The following is a 20,987-nucleotide window of genomic DNA, read 5'->3' on the forward strand; positions in this document are numbered from 1 at the left end:
GAAAATAAATTAAGAAAAAAATTCATATATTTCACATTTATTTATTCAATCATTTATTCAGTCACATTTATTCAGAACGTAAGTTATTGGTAAAGTTATGTGAGATATATTATCCACATTCAGTATTTAGTGCAGCCTCCTTCATTATCAATTATGGTTTGTATGTGGTGTGGAGATTATTCTTCATTAATTCCATAAATTCTCATAAAAATTTTAATTGCTATTTGCCCTTCACAGATTGTTTAGAATGTCAGCTCAACCAACAAAGAAACAAAAACGTTCAAATGAAGAGGGGTAGCAGAGAATTTCAAGAATCTTGGAGTGAAAGATTTGGTATAATTAAAAAGGATAATAAAGCATTATGTGTTCTGAAATACAAGGCTGGTTTTTTAAAATATTTAACCAATTTTGTGTTCTGAGCACACGAGAATAGTTTTTTTAAAAGATTTAGCCAATTTTGGCATGCACCCTTAAAAAAGTTCACCACCCCTGTTAGAGGGTATATGCCATCAATCCCAGTTACTGGCCTGTAGGCTCGAAAGTTTTTCATTAAATAAACGTGTGAAATTTCAATCATTAATTACATTTTTTTTTTCAACTTAAATCCCATAATTTCTCATTGATATAAAAGGTTTTTCTTCTGTAAACATGAGGAAAAATAACTGTTGGGTTCTTCTGCAACTTCAGGTGGGGTATCTAATACTATCCCATGTCCATTACATAAAGGTCCGATCTAACTTGTCCTTCTCTTCTTTGCCATTGACTCATTGATTTTATAATGTTTTGCCACTGAGGAGACACTTTCACCATTAGAAATTTTGTCTAATAACTCAATTTTATTCACTAATGTCGTCCCCTTCTTTGATATTTTCGCATTTCTCTTGTTATTCGTAGCCATATTTTTGTACGGGTTAGAAAGAACTTGTCCACAATAAAGTAACTTTCGTCCGTTAACACACTCGAAAAAGTCTGTTTTACGCTGCAAAACGGTAGATTTATCACTTTTGTAAGCATATCAATTTATAAATTGATAAATTTATTCAATTTATAAGCATATAAATTAAAAGCAAACGACGAAAACTTCCATTACAAGCGCATAACACATACTGAACAAGGATTAGCGAAAAACATCCACGCTTGCGATTTTGTCACCCCTCTCCCCCCACCCACTGAGCGCTGTTTTGACTGGGAACGATAATTTTAGCCACGCCCATGTTTTTTTATGGCGGATAATATTCACAGCGGTTTAAAATTCACATTTTTTTAGGTTTCATTTTATATTAAATCAGCGATCGCGGATACGCGAAACTGCGAATACAGATAACGCGAATAGCGGGGGTTTACTGTACTTTATCTTTTCTGACATTAGTTCCCAATGTTATAGTTCGCTTATTAGATATTATCATTTTGACATATAGTTTTACTGCTTGAAATCTTCTGCAGTGAAATTTCATAGTGTTGCAACTACACAGAGTTTCTTCAGTGGTTTCGAAATTTCATATTTTAAGTTTTATTTCCCTTTCTATATCTTAAAATTTTGAAATTTTGCAGTCAACATTAGTCTGCCAGTTGCTGGGTTGTGTCTACCATGTATTATTTGATTTTTCCCTACAGTATGCTTTTCATTAATTTAATCTCTCTAATTTGGTTTCATATATACTGTATATACAAATTGTAAGCGTGCTGCGTGTAAAGCTTTTGCCAATTAAATTTTTAAAATGTCAATAAACAGCACAGGAACTTACACAGCCAACTAAAAATTCAACATCACAGAACTGTTGACTTTCTAATAAACGACCAAAATCTTCATGCAGTGTACATTTTGGATAGCAGGAAAACTGGAAACGATACATTTCTCCACTACGAACATTGTTGTCAACTGTACCTCCAAATATATACATGGCATCACCTATCACAGCAGCAGCATGAAATAATCTGCCAGAAGGAACCTGAAAAGATGGAGGAAGTGTCAAAAATGAAAGAAAATACTTTGATAATTTTAAGAATTTTTCCATTTCTGTTATTTCAAAAATATTCTATACTTATTATTATCAGAAGATTATCAAAATTCCCCATAATAAGGAAGGAAATCTTCTGCAGTGACTGTATAATCTAGATCAGTGGCACACAAACTTATTTTGCTCGCGACCCCTTTTATTAAATATAAAATTGACGCAACTCCTCAATGTAAACCCTGAGGTAGAACACCCAGATTTTTATAAAACAAAAATGGCATTTTATAAATTATGTAGTAGAAAATTATTTTTGAATACTGAGAAAGGAATAAAAAAATTGCTTTCTTTTTAATTAAATTAAAATAATTGTTTAATATTTTAATTGAATACAGTACAGCAAAAACAACAAATCAAATTCTTATTCTTCAATTAAAATTACCAAACAATAAAAAATGAACAATTACAAAACAAAATAATTAATGAGAAGGATGAACCTGGATAACCGATAATATTTGGTCCATATTTGGCTCAATATTTGAAATTGCTAATCTCGTGTCATCTTCTGGATCAAGTCTGGAACGTTGTTTTGCTTTTATAGCTGTTAATTTTGAGAAGCCAACCTTGCATAAATATGTAGACCTGAAAGGTAGCAGGTTTGTATCGACATTTTCAATAATTCTGGATACTCGTCTCGAAGAGAAAGCCAAAATTTTTCACAGGTTCTAGCCTGGAAATGAGCACATAATGATTCATCAGATGATAGGTTGATAAGCTCTTCCTTTTGGTCAATGCTAATTTTGGAGCAAGAAGAAATTTCAAAAGCAAAGGGATCACAAATCCAGTACAACTTTTTTTTGAAGATACATTAAATAGTTTGAAAAAATTATTAATTAGCATTGTTAGGTGGGTGGTAATGATATCCCTAAATTGTAAAATTTCAATATTATCGCTATTAACAAAATCAGAAACACAAGGGTACATTTCAGTATTATTACACTCCAATTCAGTTTTCCAAAGATTAAGCTTCTTTTTTGAATGCTTTATCACTGAGTATTAATAGATTAGCTCCCTGTCCTTGAAGACTTAAATTTATATCATTAAGTTTTTCAAATATACCAAGAAGGCAACTAAGTTTTGGAAGCCATTTTTAATTTGTAAACAACTTGAGTAAGGTTCTGATTTTTATCCGATAAAATCAATAAACCTTCATGTTTGAAGTCAAAAAGACGTCACAACATTTTACCACTGGACAACCACCTTACTTTCATATAAAAAAGAAGTGTTTCTTTATTTGTCCTACCATACTAAATAAAGTGGCGTTACGATGGTGAGTGACAAATTCCCTTCACGGCAGTAAATGCCATGGGTAAAGTATCCATATTTTTAGAGAACAAAAATGGCATTTCATAAGAGGATCCCATTTCATTACAAAGTATAGTGTAAAGTCTACTTTTTAAGCTTCCACTTTTGTATATTTTAGTGCACTTGCATCATTTGTACACAGCCAATTATAGATTAGCAAATTTGCAATAGCGGCATCGTTTAAGTTACATCTCATATTGTGAATACATTCATGAAGAGTTGCCATGACATTGCACTACTTCAAATAAGTAACGCTTCACCCGAAGGAGAAGACTGTTACTTATTCTCAGTGGATACCACCACCCAGATGGCACCGTTTCAGAGCTATTTGGCCCTTCTTCGGTGGGTGGGTAGGTACCCAAGTGATGTGATGATGACAAAACAGTTGTGAAGTATATCTGCACAATATGAGAGATTCCTGATGGTGTATAATATAAGTTACGACTCTAATGCATTAAAGGCTTATGCCTCAAACTGCGAAAGAGTTAGACTATGTACATTTTAGTGCACTTGCATCATTTATACACAGCCAATTATAGTTGGCTGTGTATAAATGATGCAAGTGCACTAAAATATACATAGTCTAACTCTTTCGCAGCTTGAGGCATAAGCCCTTAATGCATTAGCTTCCACTTTTAATAAAGTTGATCACACTTACTGCATCTTTCAAAACTTCATGCAAATCAGTGTTTGCATTTCCTTCACTATTAATGCTTCCCTATGTATAGTGCAAGGATTAAAAACTATTTGGAGCAATTTCTAGGTGGTAGATGACTTTCATCAACCGGTGAAATACCACCACTTTGCTTATTGGAGGCTTGAAGTGGTGAAACCCATGTTTAGTCTCTAGAGCAAAGTTTCCGGCATCCCCCTCCCCCCATACTTCTCCTTCAACCCATGCACGGTACTAAGTACTATAGGTTTTGATACCTTTCGTGTTTGGGGTTTTCATAAAAAAAAAAAAAATTCCTTTTCTTTGTCTTTTAAACCTTTATTTTTTCCTGTTAATGCAGTCGCTCCATCAGTACAAATCGCAACACATTTGTTCCACATTAGATTATTTGTTTGAAAGAAAATATTTATAACATCAAAAACTTCTTGCCGTCATTCTTCCATACAAAGCTTTGCAAAAATAGAAAAATTATCCAAATATCTCCCTCGTAGCTGTATCTGACATATACAATAAGCTGAGCAAAGTTGGAAATATCTGTGGATTCATCTAACTGTATTGCAAAAATTGGACTTTCTCTCAATCGATTTAATAAATTTAATTTTATGTTGTTCGCAATAACTGTAATACACGGCAAGACTTGTCTCTGGACTGAGGAATGGTTTTTAAATCGTTACTGTACTTTTCTCCATGCATAACTGAAATCATTTTTGTTGCAGCAGGGCGAACAAGAGATTCAGCAATAGTATGAGATTTCGAATTTTTTCCCATTAAAAATGAAACTTCCCACAATGCTTTTAAAGCTTTGCAAGGAACTACCATATGTTTCTTCATGAAACATTTCTGACCATGTGTGGCGTCAGTGTGTCTTTTGAAAAAAGGATTCGATCTTTTTCATTAGCTCTGAGTGTTTCACATGTAAGTGCCTTTATAATTTAATAGGTTTTGTGCTTTTGTTAGCCAATTTTTCGTAGCATATTACACACACAGAACGTTAATCATCGTCAACAACACTAAGTTAGCCATACTTCATAAATTCCTCTTGATATTTTTTATTCTTTTTCATTCCTTTTGATTTGGAATATGAAGGCTCTCGACCAGAAATTGGTGGTTTCACCTTGAAATGTCCAAATTTTCACGATATACTGCTTACCTGAATGATTCATTCTTATTGTGGATTATTGTGTGACACAGAGCAAAACAGAAGACAGAATAAATAATAACAAGTTTAATACTAATTGTAAAACACACATATATTAAATACATACAAAAGCTTTTGGTTATTATGGTAATCTTCATCAGTCAAAATGACAGTTAAGAGTGTGGAACATGAGGGCGTGTACTGCCAATCATGTATATGAAACTGCGTGATGCAATAATTAATTGTTTGATGTTAAAGCCCGTGGCTGTGACATGTGAAAGTTGCAAACTTTTGTCATTCATCAAAATGGTTGTTTCAATAATAGGGTGGACACAACATCCACTGCTTCTGCTGACCGAGGTATTAGAGCATGTGATGTTCAATGACTCCAACCAGGTGTGTCGCTGGTAGTGGCGGAACCTATCTACAATCGCGATGCAGGTAAATGTCGTGGCGGGTTGACCAGAAGTGTTCAGCAATGGCCAAGTGTTCTATGTCCGCTAAGCGGATGGCTCTTTCGTGTTCCAAAAGACGTCTGCCGAACCATCTCCCAGTTTCCCCGATATAGCAGCTAGTGCAGTCATGGCAAGAGATGCAACTTTCTGCCTGGGAGCTGTACGCACTTTATCCCATGTGATTTTAGGATCCTAGAAACCTGTTGTGATAGGTTTGATTAATATAGGATAAAGGCACTTGCGGTTGAGTCATTACCTTGGATGTTTCTGTTTGTCGCTACATGGTCATGTGTCTGTAGATCACACCTGTCAAGGGTACTGGTGGGATAGCCACACCTCGCAAGATCTGCCTTGACTTTAGCAATCTTGATGCACCTTGCATCTACAGCACTAGAGTGGATCCAGGCACAGGTTAACAAAGTCCATGCGCAGTGCCAAGAAGATGGCTGCGCATGTGTGCTGACCAAAAATTGGTAAATTGGCCAGCACACATTGGTTTACGATAGAGAGTTATCTTCAAGCAAGTGTCCTCGCGTTGGACAAGGGTGTCTAAGTATGGTAGGGCAATGTCCGATTCTAGTTGAATGCTGAATTTTATGAAAGGTGACAGAGAATTGAGGTGGACTAAGAGCTGGTCATCCGAATCTCTGGGGATAACCACAAATACATCATCCACATAGTGACACCAAAAGGGAACAGGATCTGGTACATTCGTAAATGCACGACTCTCTAATTCTTCCATCACTGAACTAACTGGGGAACCCATGGCTGTGCCGTGCACCTGTTGGTAAATGGAGTAGTTGAACATAATTACGCCACCTGCTAAGCACAGTCTGAGGGTGGTGGAGATATCGTCTGGCGTTAGTTCGGTCCTGATGCCAAGGGCCTGGTCATTATCCAAGAGTTCCTTTGCACATGTGATGCCAAGTTCCACTAAGATGGAGGTGAAAAGAGACACTACATCAAATGATGCAATGATTTGATCTTCTGAGCTGGATAGTGATATAGCTTTTCACTTCCATCCCAGTGGAACTTGCCATCACATGTGCAAAGGAACTCTTGGATAATGACCAGGCCCTTGGCAGCAGGACCGAACTAACACAAACGATATCTCCACCGCCCTCAGACTGTGCTTAACAGGTCACACAATTATGTTCAATGACTCCATTTATCAACAGGTGCATGGCACAGCCATGGGTTCCCCAGTTAGTTCAGCCATGGCAAATATCACGATGAAAGAATTAGAGGTTCTTGCATTTACGAATGTACCAGATCCCATCCCCTTTTTCTGTCACTACGTGGATGATGTGTTTGCGGTTATCCCCAGAGATTCAGGTGACTACGTAAATTCTCTGTCGCCTTTCATAAAATTCAGCATTGAACTAGAATCAGGCAATACCCTGCCATACTTAGACACCCTTGTCCAATGCGAGCACATGCACTTGAAGACAACTCTCTACTGTAAACCAATGTGTGCTGGCCAATTTACCAACTTTTAGTCAGCACACACGTGCAGCCATCTTCTTGGCACTGCACGGACCTTGTTAACCCACGTTAGTTCTGTAGATAAGAGGTGCACCAAGATTGCTAAAGTCAAGGCGGATCTTGTGAGGTGTGGCTATCCCACCAGTACCCTTGACAGGTATGACCACATAACAACCAACAGGAACATCCAAGGTAATGTCAACCGCAAGCGCCTTTATCCTATACTACCCAAACCTATCACAACAGGTTTCTAGGATCCTAAAATCACATGGAATAAAGTGTGTACAGCTCCCAGGCAGAAAGTTGTGATCCCTCATCTCTAGAGTGAAAACATCGGTTCCCACCTTACTACAAAGTGGTCTAGTCTACTGCATCTCTTGCTGTGACTGCACTAGCTGCTACATCAGGGAAACTGGGAGACGGATCGGAAAACGTCTTTTGGAACATGAAAGAGCCATCCGCTTAGCGGACATAGAACACTCAGCCATTGTCGAACACTTCTGGTTAACCTGCCACAATATTGACCCACATTGCAATGTTGTGATTGTAGATAGGTCCTGCCACTACTGGCAATGTGCCTGGTTGGAGTCGTTGAACACCAAATGCTCTAATACCTCAGTCAACAGAACAAGTAGATGTTGCCTCCACCCTATTATTGAAGCAGCCATTTTGATGAATGACAAATGTTGGCAACGTTTACATAAGTCACAGTCACAGGCTTCAACATCAAACAATAAACTGTTGCATCGCGCAGTTTCATATACATGACTGTCAGTACATGCCCTCATGTTCCATACTCTTAACTGTCAGTTTGACTGATGAAGGTTACCATAATAACTAAAAGTTTTTGTATGTTTTAATATATGTGTGTTTTCCAATTACTATTAAACTTGTCATTATTCATTCTGTTTCCGTTTTGCTCTGTGTCACACAATAATATTTCTTATCTTATTAGCTTCTGAACTACCTGTGGAAACATTATTGTCATCACTCCTCGGCCATTTTGTTCTGATTACCCAACTGCCCATCGTAAATTTTTTTTTTTTTCCTTCTTAAAAACAATGATAATAACAACGAAATGTGCGATATAAAAAGTAGCAGAAGAATGAAAAACATATCCAAGTTGATATGAAAGCACTGAATTATGAAGAAGAATAAAGTGTGCAGGCAATACACTTGCTATTTGCAGCACGATTTTTTCGTTATGCTTCAAATTATTTCAAGTATCTCATATGGTCAATATCTAAGCAGAGCGTGTATAAATTCAGTGATAGATTTCGGTCAGTTGATTCTGGTCTTCAGGTGCTGGAGTCTGCTAGTATTAACAATGAGTCCACATTGTCCATATGAGCCCATAGCCAGTGAGAAAATTAAGGCATATTCCTGACACAGTAAGCAGTAGGGTTCATTCGTATCTCGGACTTAGTTCGAGTAGTAAGTTCTCTACACCTACAGTATTGAAAAAATAATTTTAACAACAGGTTTTTAGCTTTTGTGTACACCAAAAATAAATTTATTTAATTTATTCCAATTCAGAAGAACAGTGCCCATGGAAGTATCTGTAGAAAAGGCATGCAGCAGAAACAGTACGTCTATCAGACAGAGAGTAGAGAGAGACTCTGTTAGAGATGAGTCATTAATTAACCTAACTGCCCTCTTCTGAATGGAAACTAGAAGCCTGAGAGAGGTTTGGGGGCACCAACCCAGATGTGGGAACAATACTCAATAGTAGGCCAGATTTGCGATTTGTATAGAGGGAACGGCTATTTGGAAGAAAAGTAATGCCGAGAAAGAAAAAGAAAACCAAGTTTTATAGATGCAAAGGAAGCAATATTTATGCTTGTGCCAAGAGAGAGATTAGAAGTCAGGGTAATCCCCAAAATAGATATATCATCATGCCTAGAAATCAGAGCGTCACCAAAGATAGGCATAGGAGCAGAACAATCCTTTTTGGAAGATATAAGACAGGACTGAGTTTTAGAAAGATTGAAATCGACTATTGTCTTTGCCCCACAGGAGATTTACGTGGAGAACCACATTTAAGGAATTGGTAGCAGATATTTGAGAAGTTGAAGCTGATCGAGCAGGGTGAAGTTTCCCAAACTAGAAAGTAAAATGCAATCTGCTATCATCAGCAAAACTATGGACAGGATTTCCGTTCAATGGACAAAAAAGATTGGGGGAAAGAACTGAACCTTGGGGGACACCAGCATTAGTGAAGAAGTTAGAAGACAGAGAGCCATCTACTACAACCCTCAGTGAGCAGTCAGAGAGAAAACTGGACAACCAATTACAAAAAACAGTTGGTGAACCATAAGATGTAAGCTTGTTTAGAAGACCTTTATGCCAAACATGATCAAAAGCCTTTGAGATGTCAAGAGCAACTGCTTGTGTTTCATCGAACTTTTCCATTGAATTTGTCCATAATCCAGAATTATCACCAGTGGATCGACACTGACGGAATACATACTGGCGATCGTTGATCAGATGGAAGGTTTCTAGGTAGTTTAAGAGTTGGCAGTTAATTGATTTCTCTATTACTTTAGAAAGAGTAGAAGTAATTGCAATGGGATGATAACTGGATGGGAGGGAATTGTCACCCTTTTTAGGAACTGGCTGGATATGAGCAAATCCAAGCAGAATGAAAAACCCCTTGGAATAAGTAAGTGAAAAAGGGAGCAAAGAACAGGAGTAAATTCAGGAGCACCGGTTTTGAGAACAAGTGGAGAAATACCATCAGGAACTGGAGCTTTCATAGTATCGAGATTCATCAAAATCCTTCTGGTATCTTTTTGACGGAAGACCACAAGAGGCACTGAATGGAGTGTGTTTGGAATGGTGGGAGGTGTTTTACCAAGATCATTAATACATGAGTTGGAAGAAAAATAGGATGCTAGCAGGTCTGCTGTATCCTTGGGTGAATGACAATAGAACCATTTGGTTTTGAGAGATGGGAGCAGAGCTAGTCAAAAGTTGCAGCCAATAGCTTTGGTAAGAGACCAGAATTCTCAGCTACCATTAGGGCAAGAAGCAAGTTTTCTACTCTTAGCCTGTTCAAAATCTAGTTTGGAAGGATTAATAACTGCTTTACAATTGTTGCGATCTTTGGTGAAGGCAGAAAATGAAACTGAAAAATTGAAAACATGCCAATTACGATATGCAACGTTCTTCTCTTGAACAGCCTCAGCACATTTATTGGGAAACCAAGGTTTAGATAAAGGACAAAATTTAAAAGTGAAGTGTGGGATAAAGGATTCCATTCCTGCAAGAATAATTTCACTGACACGATCTGAGCAAACGTTGACATCAGATGTTTTGAAACAGTAATCAGACCAAGGAAAAGAAGAAAAGAAGTCTCGCAGGTCATCCCATTTCGCATTCTTGTAATGCCAAACAACACGAGGTTGGGAATAGCCATGAGATAAAGGCTCCAATGGAGAAGAGACAATCACCAAGTTGTGATCTGAGGTGCTTAAAGGACCACTCACTTCGACTGTGTGCTTAGAAGGGTTGTTTGTGAGAAAAAGATCAAGCGTATTGGCTGTATGGCTAGGATTGTCTGGTATTCTTGTAGGTAAATGAACAATCTGTGCAAGGTCATTAGTAACTGCAAAAGCTTCAGCATCTCAACCAGCTGGGTTGGTGTGACTAGAAAGCGGAAGCCAGCTGGAGTTGCGAACATTAAAATCACCAAGGAAAATTACCTCACTGTTAGGAAATTGGACTGGAGAAAGTCAAGTTGCAAAGAGAGGAAGTCAAAGGACTCCAAGTGATTAGTAGAGTTGGGAGAAAGGTAGAGACAACAGACGAATTTGATAGAATGAGGTAGAGAGATATTAAGCCAAAGAAGATTCCAAATTACCAAGTCTCTGACAGGGAATATCGGAAAGGACATATGCACAAGTACCACCTTTGAGGTGAAAGGAATCATATCGCAAATAATTTGGGCAACTGAGATGAGCAGTAGTTGAATCAACAAAAACTGAGATTCTCTCAGAAAAAGTACATGGGGTTTGGCAGACTGCAAGTGAAAATAGACATCGTTGATATTAGAATTGAGACCACGTATATTTGTGAAATGAACTAGGAAGTGTTTGGGAGGTTTAGATCTTTCCACAGATAAGCTTACTCTATTAGTTTGACAATTTTTTTTTTTTTTTTTTTTATGTGAACCCCAAACACGAGAGGTATTAGAACCTATAGTACTTAGTACCGTGCTTCGGTTAGGTTTGAAGGAGAAGTATGGGAGGAGGGGGATGCCAGAAACTTTGCTCTAGAGACTAAACATGGGTTTCACCACTTCAAGCCTCCAATAAGCAAAGTGGTGGTATTTCACCGGTTGATGAAAGCCATCTACCACCTCATGGTATATTCAATAGAAGAAAAAGTGGGTGGGACATGCTGTATGAAGTAATGAAATTTTAGGATATGAGGTACACATGGTAAGAATATACCCAGATCCTTGACATAACGTGGCCTCGACAATGGCCCCACATACACACTACTCGGACTCCCTCCAGTCACTATTTGGCAGAGTAGAGGTAGCAAGATTATACACTAGCTGATCCGGAAGCTTCCTAAAGAGTTACCAATAGGTTCGGTCCATTGTACTAACTAGCGGCCACCCTGGGAACACTGTATTAGAGCTGTACTCTTGAAATGTAAGGGAGATTGGGTCTTGCCATGATGTTCATCATAACCTCGAAAGTAATCAGTCATACTGCATCATGGAAGAGATAGGGAAGGGTTGACCGGAACTTAGCTCTGGAGACTAAACATGGGTTCCATCACTTCAAGCCTCAATAACAAAGTGGTGGAATTGCACCGGTTGAAGACAGTCATCTACCACCTATTATTGCCTGGTAACACAGATGGGCAGCATTTCTCGATGTGGTGTGGGCACCACACTTTGACCCCTGCTTATGTTGGTTCAAACCTGAGTGGTCGTTATTATTGTTATTTGGTTTTTTTTTTTTTTTTTTTTTTTAGGAGCATTAGCAACTAAGGCCATATTGCTCCGGGATATGCGGTGGTCATTCCCTGACCTTTCCGCATCCTCCGTATTTGGTGGTGACGGGCTCGAACCCCGGTCCTGAGTGGTCATCCATAGTGTGCTTGTGCATGGAGGTTATACCCAGGATTACTAACAGTCCCACATTGTGAAGGTGCAAGCAAAGGATTTGGCTGTCACAGACCACCCGGACTTCACCGAAATTGGGTCCACTTGATGGAACCTGAATATCGGTTCCATCAGCGTTTTTAGACTCCCAGGTAGCAAGTACAGCTTGTATGGCATATCTGAGAGAATATCAGCCAACTCATTGTGAAAGCATTTACAATACGAGATGTAAAAAAAAAAAAAGTACGCCATTTTACTTCTGTGATTTACTAAAATTAAAATGAAGCTCTGTAATAACTTGTTCATCTAGTAAAAAATTTCCCATAGTGTGAAGCTCTAAACTTTCTAGTACTTTACTATTGCACACCATATGCCATCTTTCATTCTGTGGAGTTAAGCTTCATAACTGGGTTGTCATTCACTGTATCACTGGGGTATGTGCCTGCCTACCAATGAGAGGCCAACAAGCTTTGAAATGGTGCCATCTGGGTAGTCATATCCACCGAGAATAAGTAACATCAGTTACTTATTCTACTGGAAAAATCTTCTCTACTGGAAAAGTGTTGCTTACTCGAGGTAGTGAGATATCAGACAACTCGTCGTGAAGGCATTCACAATATAAGATGTAATAAAAACGATGCCATTTCACCTACTTCGGTGATTTACTACAAACTAAAATGATGTTTTGCATACTGGTAACTTTTAAAATAAGTCACCTCATCAAAATCACTTTCATACACTCCCATCTATAAGTTTGAAATCATGTTTCATTTTCATTTTTTTTTTTTGGCTGATGCTGCATAAGCTTGCTTTCTTGCATCATATGCCTCTACTAATGTTAATTTCATGACTAATGCTAATGCTAATTTCATATTGGTAACTTTTAAGATAAGTCACCTCATCAAAATCATTTTCATACACTCCCAATCCATGTTTCATTTTCTAAATTTTCAAAGTTTTTATTAAAATATGACCAAAGTTAGTGCAAAAAATCATTTGGTTCATAGTACCAATTTTTATTAAAATATTTTCTATTACATATAAAAATGAAAAACGTCATTAATATTTAAGAATTTTCTAGAATATTGCAGAAAGGTGTAGAACTATCCTGAATGTGGTAGAACATCATAAATAATTCTAGAATATTAAAAAAGTGGGAGTATTGTTTCAGTATTATGAAAAATTGTAGAATCTAGAGTGTTTTGGAATAATATAAATCAAGGAGTAACAGTGGTAACTCATAAAATCAAACACCCATCATTCAGAAAGATTGTCTGATGTAAGTTTTGTGTTTCATGATAAAAATGGCAAGAAATAAGTACCTGAGTATTGAAAAAAGTACCTGAGTATTGGCAAAATACTAGATGTTTCTTTTAAAGAACAAACTACGATTCAATGATTCAAGCAGACAGTTTAAAGGAGAAACCATGATCAGGACGATAATGCGTAACAAAGGAAGAACAAGATAAGACTATAATGCTTATTTCTAAACCCTATTGACAATTTAATACACCTTAAATCCAAGTTGAGTTCAACAGGTGCAAAGAAACTCCCATGTTAAAAAAAGTGGGAGTATTGTTTCAGTATTATGAAAGATTGTAGAGTCTGGAGTGTTTTGTAATAATTATTACCTTGCCGACCGGGCTAGCCAGGTAGGTAAAGTGCCTGCCTGGCAACCCAAAGGTCGCAGGTCCGATTCGCGCCTCGGGCTGGATATCACGATGGTGCCAAACCAACTGGTTGGTTGGGTATCCTGGCCACGATACATGAAGGAAGCAAGGAAAAAAAACTGGTTCCTTCGTGTATTGATCACATCATACGAAATAAATAAATTACTACCTTATAAACTCGAACACCCATTATTCAGAAAGATTGTTTGATGTAAGTTTTGTGTGTTTCCACTTTAAATATATCCACTTTAAAATTAAAATATAATTTAATATATATCCACTTTAAAACTCTGTCTTAAACAAGCAGGACATTTTAGTCATGTAGAAGTCTGAAAACCCCCTATTAAAACGAGCAAATTGAAAGAAACAGTTGGCTTGGACTAAGAGCCATCAACATTGGGCAATTAAAAGAGTGGAAAAATATACTGTGGATGGATGAATACAAATTTGAAATTTTTGGATCCAAGCATAGAGTTTATGTGATATGTTCAAATGAAGTAAAAATGGTGCTACATTGTTTAATGCCTATAGTTAAGCACAGTTGTGGTTTCATCATGATCTGTTGCTTCTGTTTATCTAGAGTGGGTGACATAGTCAGAATTGAAGGAATTTTAAGAAAAGAAGGCTATAAAAACATTCTTGAACATAATGCAGTATCCTCTGGACTTTTGACTTTGTGGAAGAAATGTTCAGTTGCTAGAAAGTCCCTGCACAGTCTAAGCTGTGCAGGGACTTTCTAGCAACTGAACAACAGGAGAAGGTATTACAAATTATGATGTGGCCACCCAAATTGCCTAACTTAAATCCAATAGAGCCTTTATGGGATCATCTAGACCAGGGGTTCCCAAACTTTTTGGTCAGAGATCCCCTAAGTAAAAATTCAGTAATAACAAAGACCCCAAGAGCAATAAGCTTCAAGTTAATATATTTTATAAACAATTTTTTTAGAAAATGTATCCAACTATGATTTGCAATGCATATTAAAAAAAATTTAATGAACCACTAACACTTACCGCATGTCTAATGTGAAGGATGTGGTTGATGTGCTTTTAGAAGAGAGGAAATATTTGGTTCATGATTTGTTAGTTTTAATCTTAGAACTCCATTATTTTTGAGATCTAGTCGATTTCTCTGCTTAGTTAAAATACTGTTAGCATGGCTAAATCCAGCTTCTACCATGTATGAACTTGGAAAAGTCAACAATAAAGGCTCGGCAGTTTTATAGTTTGGGGTAGTTTTCAATAATATTTTTACTTGTCCAAAATCTCCCAAAACTTTCTTTTGAGTGCAGTGATTTAGCTTCTAGGTCCATCTTCATTTGAATAATTTCTTCTTGCAAATCCAGATCCAAATCATCCTTATCACCCTCTGCATGAAATGGAGACATAATCCATTCTGGAACTTTCATATCTTCGAGATTCTTGAATCTATTTTTAAAATCCTCTTTTAAGCATTTGAGGTGAGTTACCTAAATAAATATGTCGGCATCTGAAAAATTTCCTTCGGCTTCTTATTCTAAAGATGATATATTTGGAAAGAAGTGAAAATTTCTACGACCCAGTGAAGTTTTGAAGAGCATTAACTTTTCTTGAAATCCCAAAATAATTATACGACTCTGTATAATTGTAATGTCTTTGCCTTGCAGTTTTTTTTGTGCTTCATTGAATTTTTAAAATATAACAGCAAGGTAAAAGAGGTGGTTTTTACAATGATTAAATTTATCAGCAAATGATTGATTGTGCTCGGACAGAAATTCCACCATGAGTTATCAAGTTCTACAAGCCTTTGCAAACTGTTACCTTTTGCAAACCATCTTACTTCTGTATGAAGGAGCAATTGGTTGAAATTTTCATTTTTCACATAGCATAGCAAACAGTCAGCTCATTTGCTTTTATTTTATTTATTACCTTAATACAAATTTGCAAAGCAGCATCCAATTCTTCACTTATGTTTTTTGGAACAAGGTGTTGTCTGTGTAAAACACAATGTACTGTTTGTATTTTAGGAGTTTCTTTTTTAGCTGAAGCTAAAAATCCTCTGCACTTACCAACCATAGGTGGAGCCCCCATCCGTTGCAATTGCAGTTATATTACTAAAGAGAATGTCGTACTTTTCAAAATACTCTTGCACACATCTAAAAATTGTTTCACCCTTGGAATCAGTTTTTAAAGATTTGGCAAAAAGGAATTCATGAATTACTGCTTTTTTATTCATACTGTAATTTGGAAGTATAAATATTTTAATAAATATTAAAATATTTATACTTCCAAATGTTGACTCGTCTATTTGCATAGCAAACATAACCTGCTTTTTCATTTCAGCTCTGAATTTACTGTTGTTTGGACATTTGCCATCTCAGCAATCCTCCGTTGCCCTGTATTATTACTAAGTGGAACAATTCCTTAAAACTGGATTAGTATCCTTTTTCATAACTGACTCTACTGCTATTTTTATAAAGGGCAGAATTATTTCTTCACCAAGAGTATGTGGCTTTCCTTTCTTTCAATTAGGAGAGCAATACATACGATGCTTGTAGTCCAGCCACTGGCTGCCGGTACTGCAGATGATTTTATAAAGGGCTTAAGTGTTGTACGATTTAAAAATGTTTCCTTCATTGTCTTGAAATATTCAAGGTCTTTGTTGCTTTTATCATTATACTGTTTTTTTAAATAGTCTTTAATTTTTTAAGGTTTCATAGCATCATTAATAATGTTTTCTCACATAAAAGACACATTGGTTTTGTTTCATTACTGGGAGAAGGCACAAACCCTAATTTTAAATATTCTATTGAATATTGACAACATTTCTTTTTTGCATCAGACATGATCATTAGGAATTTTCTGTAAGAAATTATTTCAACACAACTCGAACTCTTACTAAAATAATTTTAATAAAAAAACTATTAAAACTATTAATTTGGGAGTGGATTATTAATGAATAATCCACTCCCAAACACTGCAGAACGAAAATATCTACTGATGCTAGAAATAGCACTGAAGTTTGACGACAGCAATGACGGTAAAATAAAAACTGAGCATGACCACTAGACCGAAAATCTGCTTGGACACTTAACTAAAACAATTTATTTATGTTTTCAAGGACAAACAGTGATTGTCACCTCATGTTGTGTCACTCGGAGAAGGGAGACCCCCCCCGGTGCCATTTGACCGTAAACTCACTGCAGTTATCCTCATTGCCTATGACTCCTCCATTCCTAAGAAAAATCCCTACTGCAACTCCATACCATGGAGCAGTGAGTTAAATACTTTACATAGGCAAGTACACAAGATTAGGAAAAGATTTCAATGGGCAAGTGCAACATGACCCCAATGTTAAGTAGATGGCACTGCATCAAAACTACTGAACAATCAGGAATGAATACACTACAGCTATTAGAAATAAAAAGTGAGCCCCTTGGAAGAATCTAGTTGCCGCCACTGGGAACCCTCTGGGGAATTGTTTACAATATTGTTACCGGCAAGTTTCCTAGGAACAAGGTCGTAAATTCGTGAAGGATTTGGTGGGATGAATCAATAGCGAACATCTTATTAACTTTGTTCCTGGATGATGATGACCACCCCCCCCTCACCAAATCTGCAATGACAATCTTGACTACAACATTGACACTAAAGCACCCTTCTCAGCTGAGGAACTCGCTGCAGTACTAGAAAAAAACCAAAAATAAAAAAACACCTGGAAAAAATCACCTAGAGGTGGAGTTTATCAAAAAGTTTCATTCCATCCTTCCAGAGCATCTCTTTGCCCTCTAAAATAAATGCCTGGTGAAATTTACTTTCCCAACCTTCTGGACTAGCAACTATCTGACTTATTCTTAAAAAACTGGACAAACCACCAACACAACTATGTTCGTATGCCTATAGCTCTCCTTCCCATCCTTGGAAAGGTTTTTAACTGCCTTTTGTATGTCAGAACTAGCCAACACTACAACTCGGCATGTCTTCAGTCTATAAACCAATATGGCTTCAAGCAGAACTCCTGCACCAAGGATGCTCTACTGTCCCTCACACCGCACCTTCTTCTCCATCTTCAGAACAGAAGTATCAACTTGCTATCTCCATTGACTTCGCGAGGGCCTTTGATGCCTTGTGGTGGGTCAGCGTCATGAGGAATCTCAGACTTGCCGGTGTTCCAGCTAATATTTAACCCTGCTTACAAAACTACCTTGCCAATAGAACAGTAATGGTAAGCACCTAGCATAAGATGTCTTCTTGCCCAGGGCTGTCCCCAGGTATCAGTGATTGGACCTCTGTTCCAGTCCATGGTTATTGATGAGATGCCAAACTTGGATATTAATCACACAAAACTCGTAGCATTTGCAGATGACCTCATCCTTGCTGGTAAATGCCATCACACAAGCTCAACTTGGGGAGCATCCAAAGTCAGCCCTCGTATAGGTCCAAAATTGGTCAACTACACAAAAGCTTCACATCTCCTGAGAAAATGCAAGCTATTTTAATAAACAGAAACCTCAATATACCTGGAGCACCTACCATAAAAAGATGCAATAGTCCAATCCAGCTAATCAATAAAATCAAGACCTTGGTCTTATCACTGATGCAAAGCTTCCCTTCCACTCCCATCTGGCTCATCTTGCCAATGATTTCAAGGATCTCAAAATGTCAATGGGAGCTAAAATATTGTACCCCCTTCATCATCTACAAATAAGACATATTAATTGTTAATATTACCTTAGAATTATTATTATTATTATTATTATTTTTTTTTTAAGATAGATGCTTCCTGTCTCCCATCCACCTCTTTCTCCTGTCCCTCTTGGCACATTTTTCCAATGAAAATCTCTTTTTTTTGTGTGTGTGGGGGTCATCCCTGGGAAGCCATGGAAACCTCAGAGATGGCCTAGCCAGAGTAATGATTCCAGACTCCCTGTACCACAGATGGAAGGTAGGAGTCTGTGATACTTCAAGGACCCTAGGCAAAGAGGCCAGAAGAACAACAGAACCCTACATCACACATTAACAACACATCACTCCTACTGTCTGGCTTTTACAGGGAACTGTATCTCAACACAGCAATGGTAGAGTTGTTGGAAATCACCAGTGCCACTTGACCTTCAACAAGGCTGCTGTCGTCCTCCCTGCAGTGTGCTACAATGCAGACGTTTGGTATCAAGCACTGCTCACAAAAAGAGGAAACTGGAATCAATCCAGGGGCATATTCTTCTAGCCACCACTCATGCCTGCTGCACTGTCAAAACAATCCATCTTGAGGTCAGAGCCAGGTGCCTATATTACCATCATAGGAAATCCTTACTTGCAAATATTTTGGAATATAATCTCAATCTCACCAACAGACTGAAACAAGAGAAGAGGAACACTGCAATAAATCTCATCCAGTGATGGAAAAGTGACTGGGCTAGTACCCCAAAAGGGAACATAACTAAATAATTCCAACCAACTGTTTCAATAACTTATTCAAGACCACCTCTCTGATATTCACGAGGCCTCTTCTCGACATATCTCATCACTGGATATGGCTCATTGAATGCAATGCTTGTTGACACAGAGAAAAACCATCTCTGTAATTGTGCCTTCCTCCCAAGGACAGGGAGTGCATCCTTTACCATTGTCATTTATACCACCTGCCAAGATGTATCATTTTGTGTCTGTGATTAAAGGCGTCTTTCCCTAGTGTAAAAGGAAGCAGTTTTGTTATTTTTCATTGGTCAGTATGGCTGACAAACAAAAAAAAAAAAAAAAACAATAAAGAAAGTTTTTTACCCTTAGTAAGGGTAAAAACCATTATGAAAAGTTCACACAAAAAAAAACCCATTTAGATTCAAAGCACTCAATCACTCTATAAAGGGTGAATATCGCTTTTAACTATTAAGCAACTATTTAACTTGGGGTGTTGCCTCCACCATTAAGTAAAGTAAAAAGTAAAGTTCAGCCAATATCAATCCACTGCAGGATGGACGACTCCTCAACAATTCATGCTGAGGGAAATGGACCATAATCTGCCACGCTGGTCCAGTGCGGGTTGGCAGATCGACCGTATTCAGCAGTCAGGGGCTTGAACCCGGTCTACTCAAAGAGCATGTGCTGCTGCACTCCCGCTCTCCACCATTACCAAGGCGAAAAAAAAATATATATAATAACACATGGAAAAAATAAATATCTAGTTTTCTTTGAATGTGCTATTATGCTGACATCACGGTAAATCGGTTAATCAAACTCACACATCCTAGTAAAAGGGGATTTTAGGAAAACAACTTTTATTAAAGGGAAAAAATATGCACATATCATCAATATAAATATAAATTTCATTTAAAATTTGTTTATATAGGCAGTTCCCACTTTACGAGTTCCCAGGTTTAGGAGTTTTTTTTTTTTTTTTATCAAGTAACAACAAAATCAAAAATATGAACATTAATTGCAAAAAATGAATGTTAAACATTTATAAATTCCTGCATTTAAAACCACATGCGTATCTATACCATACAGTGTACCCCACTTTGCAATATTAATCCATTCCAGAGACACAATCGTATAGTGAAAATATCATAATGTGAACCCAATAACACATTGTTTTTTGATAATTCATTCCACGACCTTGGAAGTTGAAATTTTAGCTATATAACTCTCTAAAAGGTTGGTTTTACAGTGTAAACTTTATTAGTTACCAATTCAAATCATTAAAATGCACCTATACTTTCATCATTATCATATGTTCTGTTCATCACCATTTTCAATCCACTGCAGGATGAAGGCCTCTGCAGCAACTTTCCAGTTCCTTCTGTTTTGTGCAATGGACATCCACCATTTACTAAACACAAATTCATGAATTTCATCTATCCATCTCCACCGTTGTCTTCCAGGTTTTCTTCTAGCTCCTCTTGGGTACCATTCTGTTATTTTCTTAGTCCATCTGTCATCATGTCTTCGAGCTATGTGTCCTGCCCAAAACTATTAGTTCTTTAGTTTTGATAAGAATGTCCTATACTTGAGTTTACTGCCTAATCCACGTGTTTCTCTTCTTATCTAACAGTCTCATTCCCAATATAATTCATTCCATTCTTCACTGTGTAGTTTTCTCTTCCATTCTCTTCCATTCATTCCATTCTTCACTGTGTAGTTTTCTCTTCCATTCTT

The 20,987-nt window shown here is 37.3% G+C and overlaps 1 protein-coding gene across 5 annotated transcripts in view; it reads right to left on the reverse strand.

Annotated features, from left to right (window-relative positions):
* The window catches only part of Lztr1 (Leucine zipper like transcription regulator 1), a 609,234-nt gene that overhangs the window by 245,520 nt on the left and 342,727 nt on the right, over positions 1-20,987 (reverse strand). For all 5 annotated transcript variants that reach the window (XM_090374223.1, XM_090374222.1, XM_090374224.1 and 2 more), the window contains one exon: positions 1,746-1,949. In XM_090374223.1, the coding sequence (XP_090230349.1) occupies positions 1,746-1,949 (204 nt within the window). The remainder of the gene's footprint in view (positions 1-1,745; positions 1,950-20,987) is intronic.

This window comes from Mastigoproctus giganteus, chromosome 5 (assembly GCF_048544385.1).
Source record: "Mastigoproctus giganteus isolate SK-2022 chromosome 5, ASM4854438v1, whole genome shotgun sequence".
In the NCBI taxonomy this organism is placed as follows: Eukaryota; Metazoa; Arthropoda; class Arachnida; order Uropygi; family Thelyphonidae; genus Mastigoproctus; species Mastigoproctus giganteus.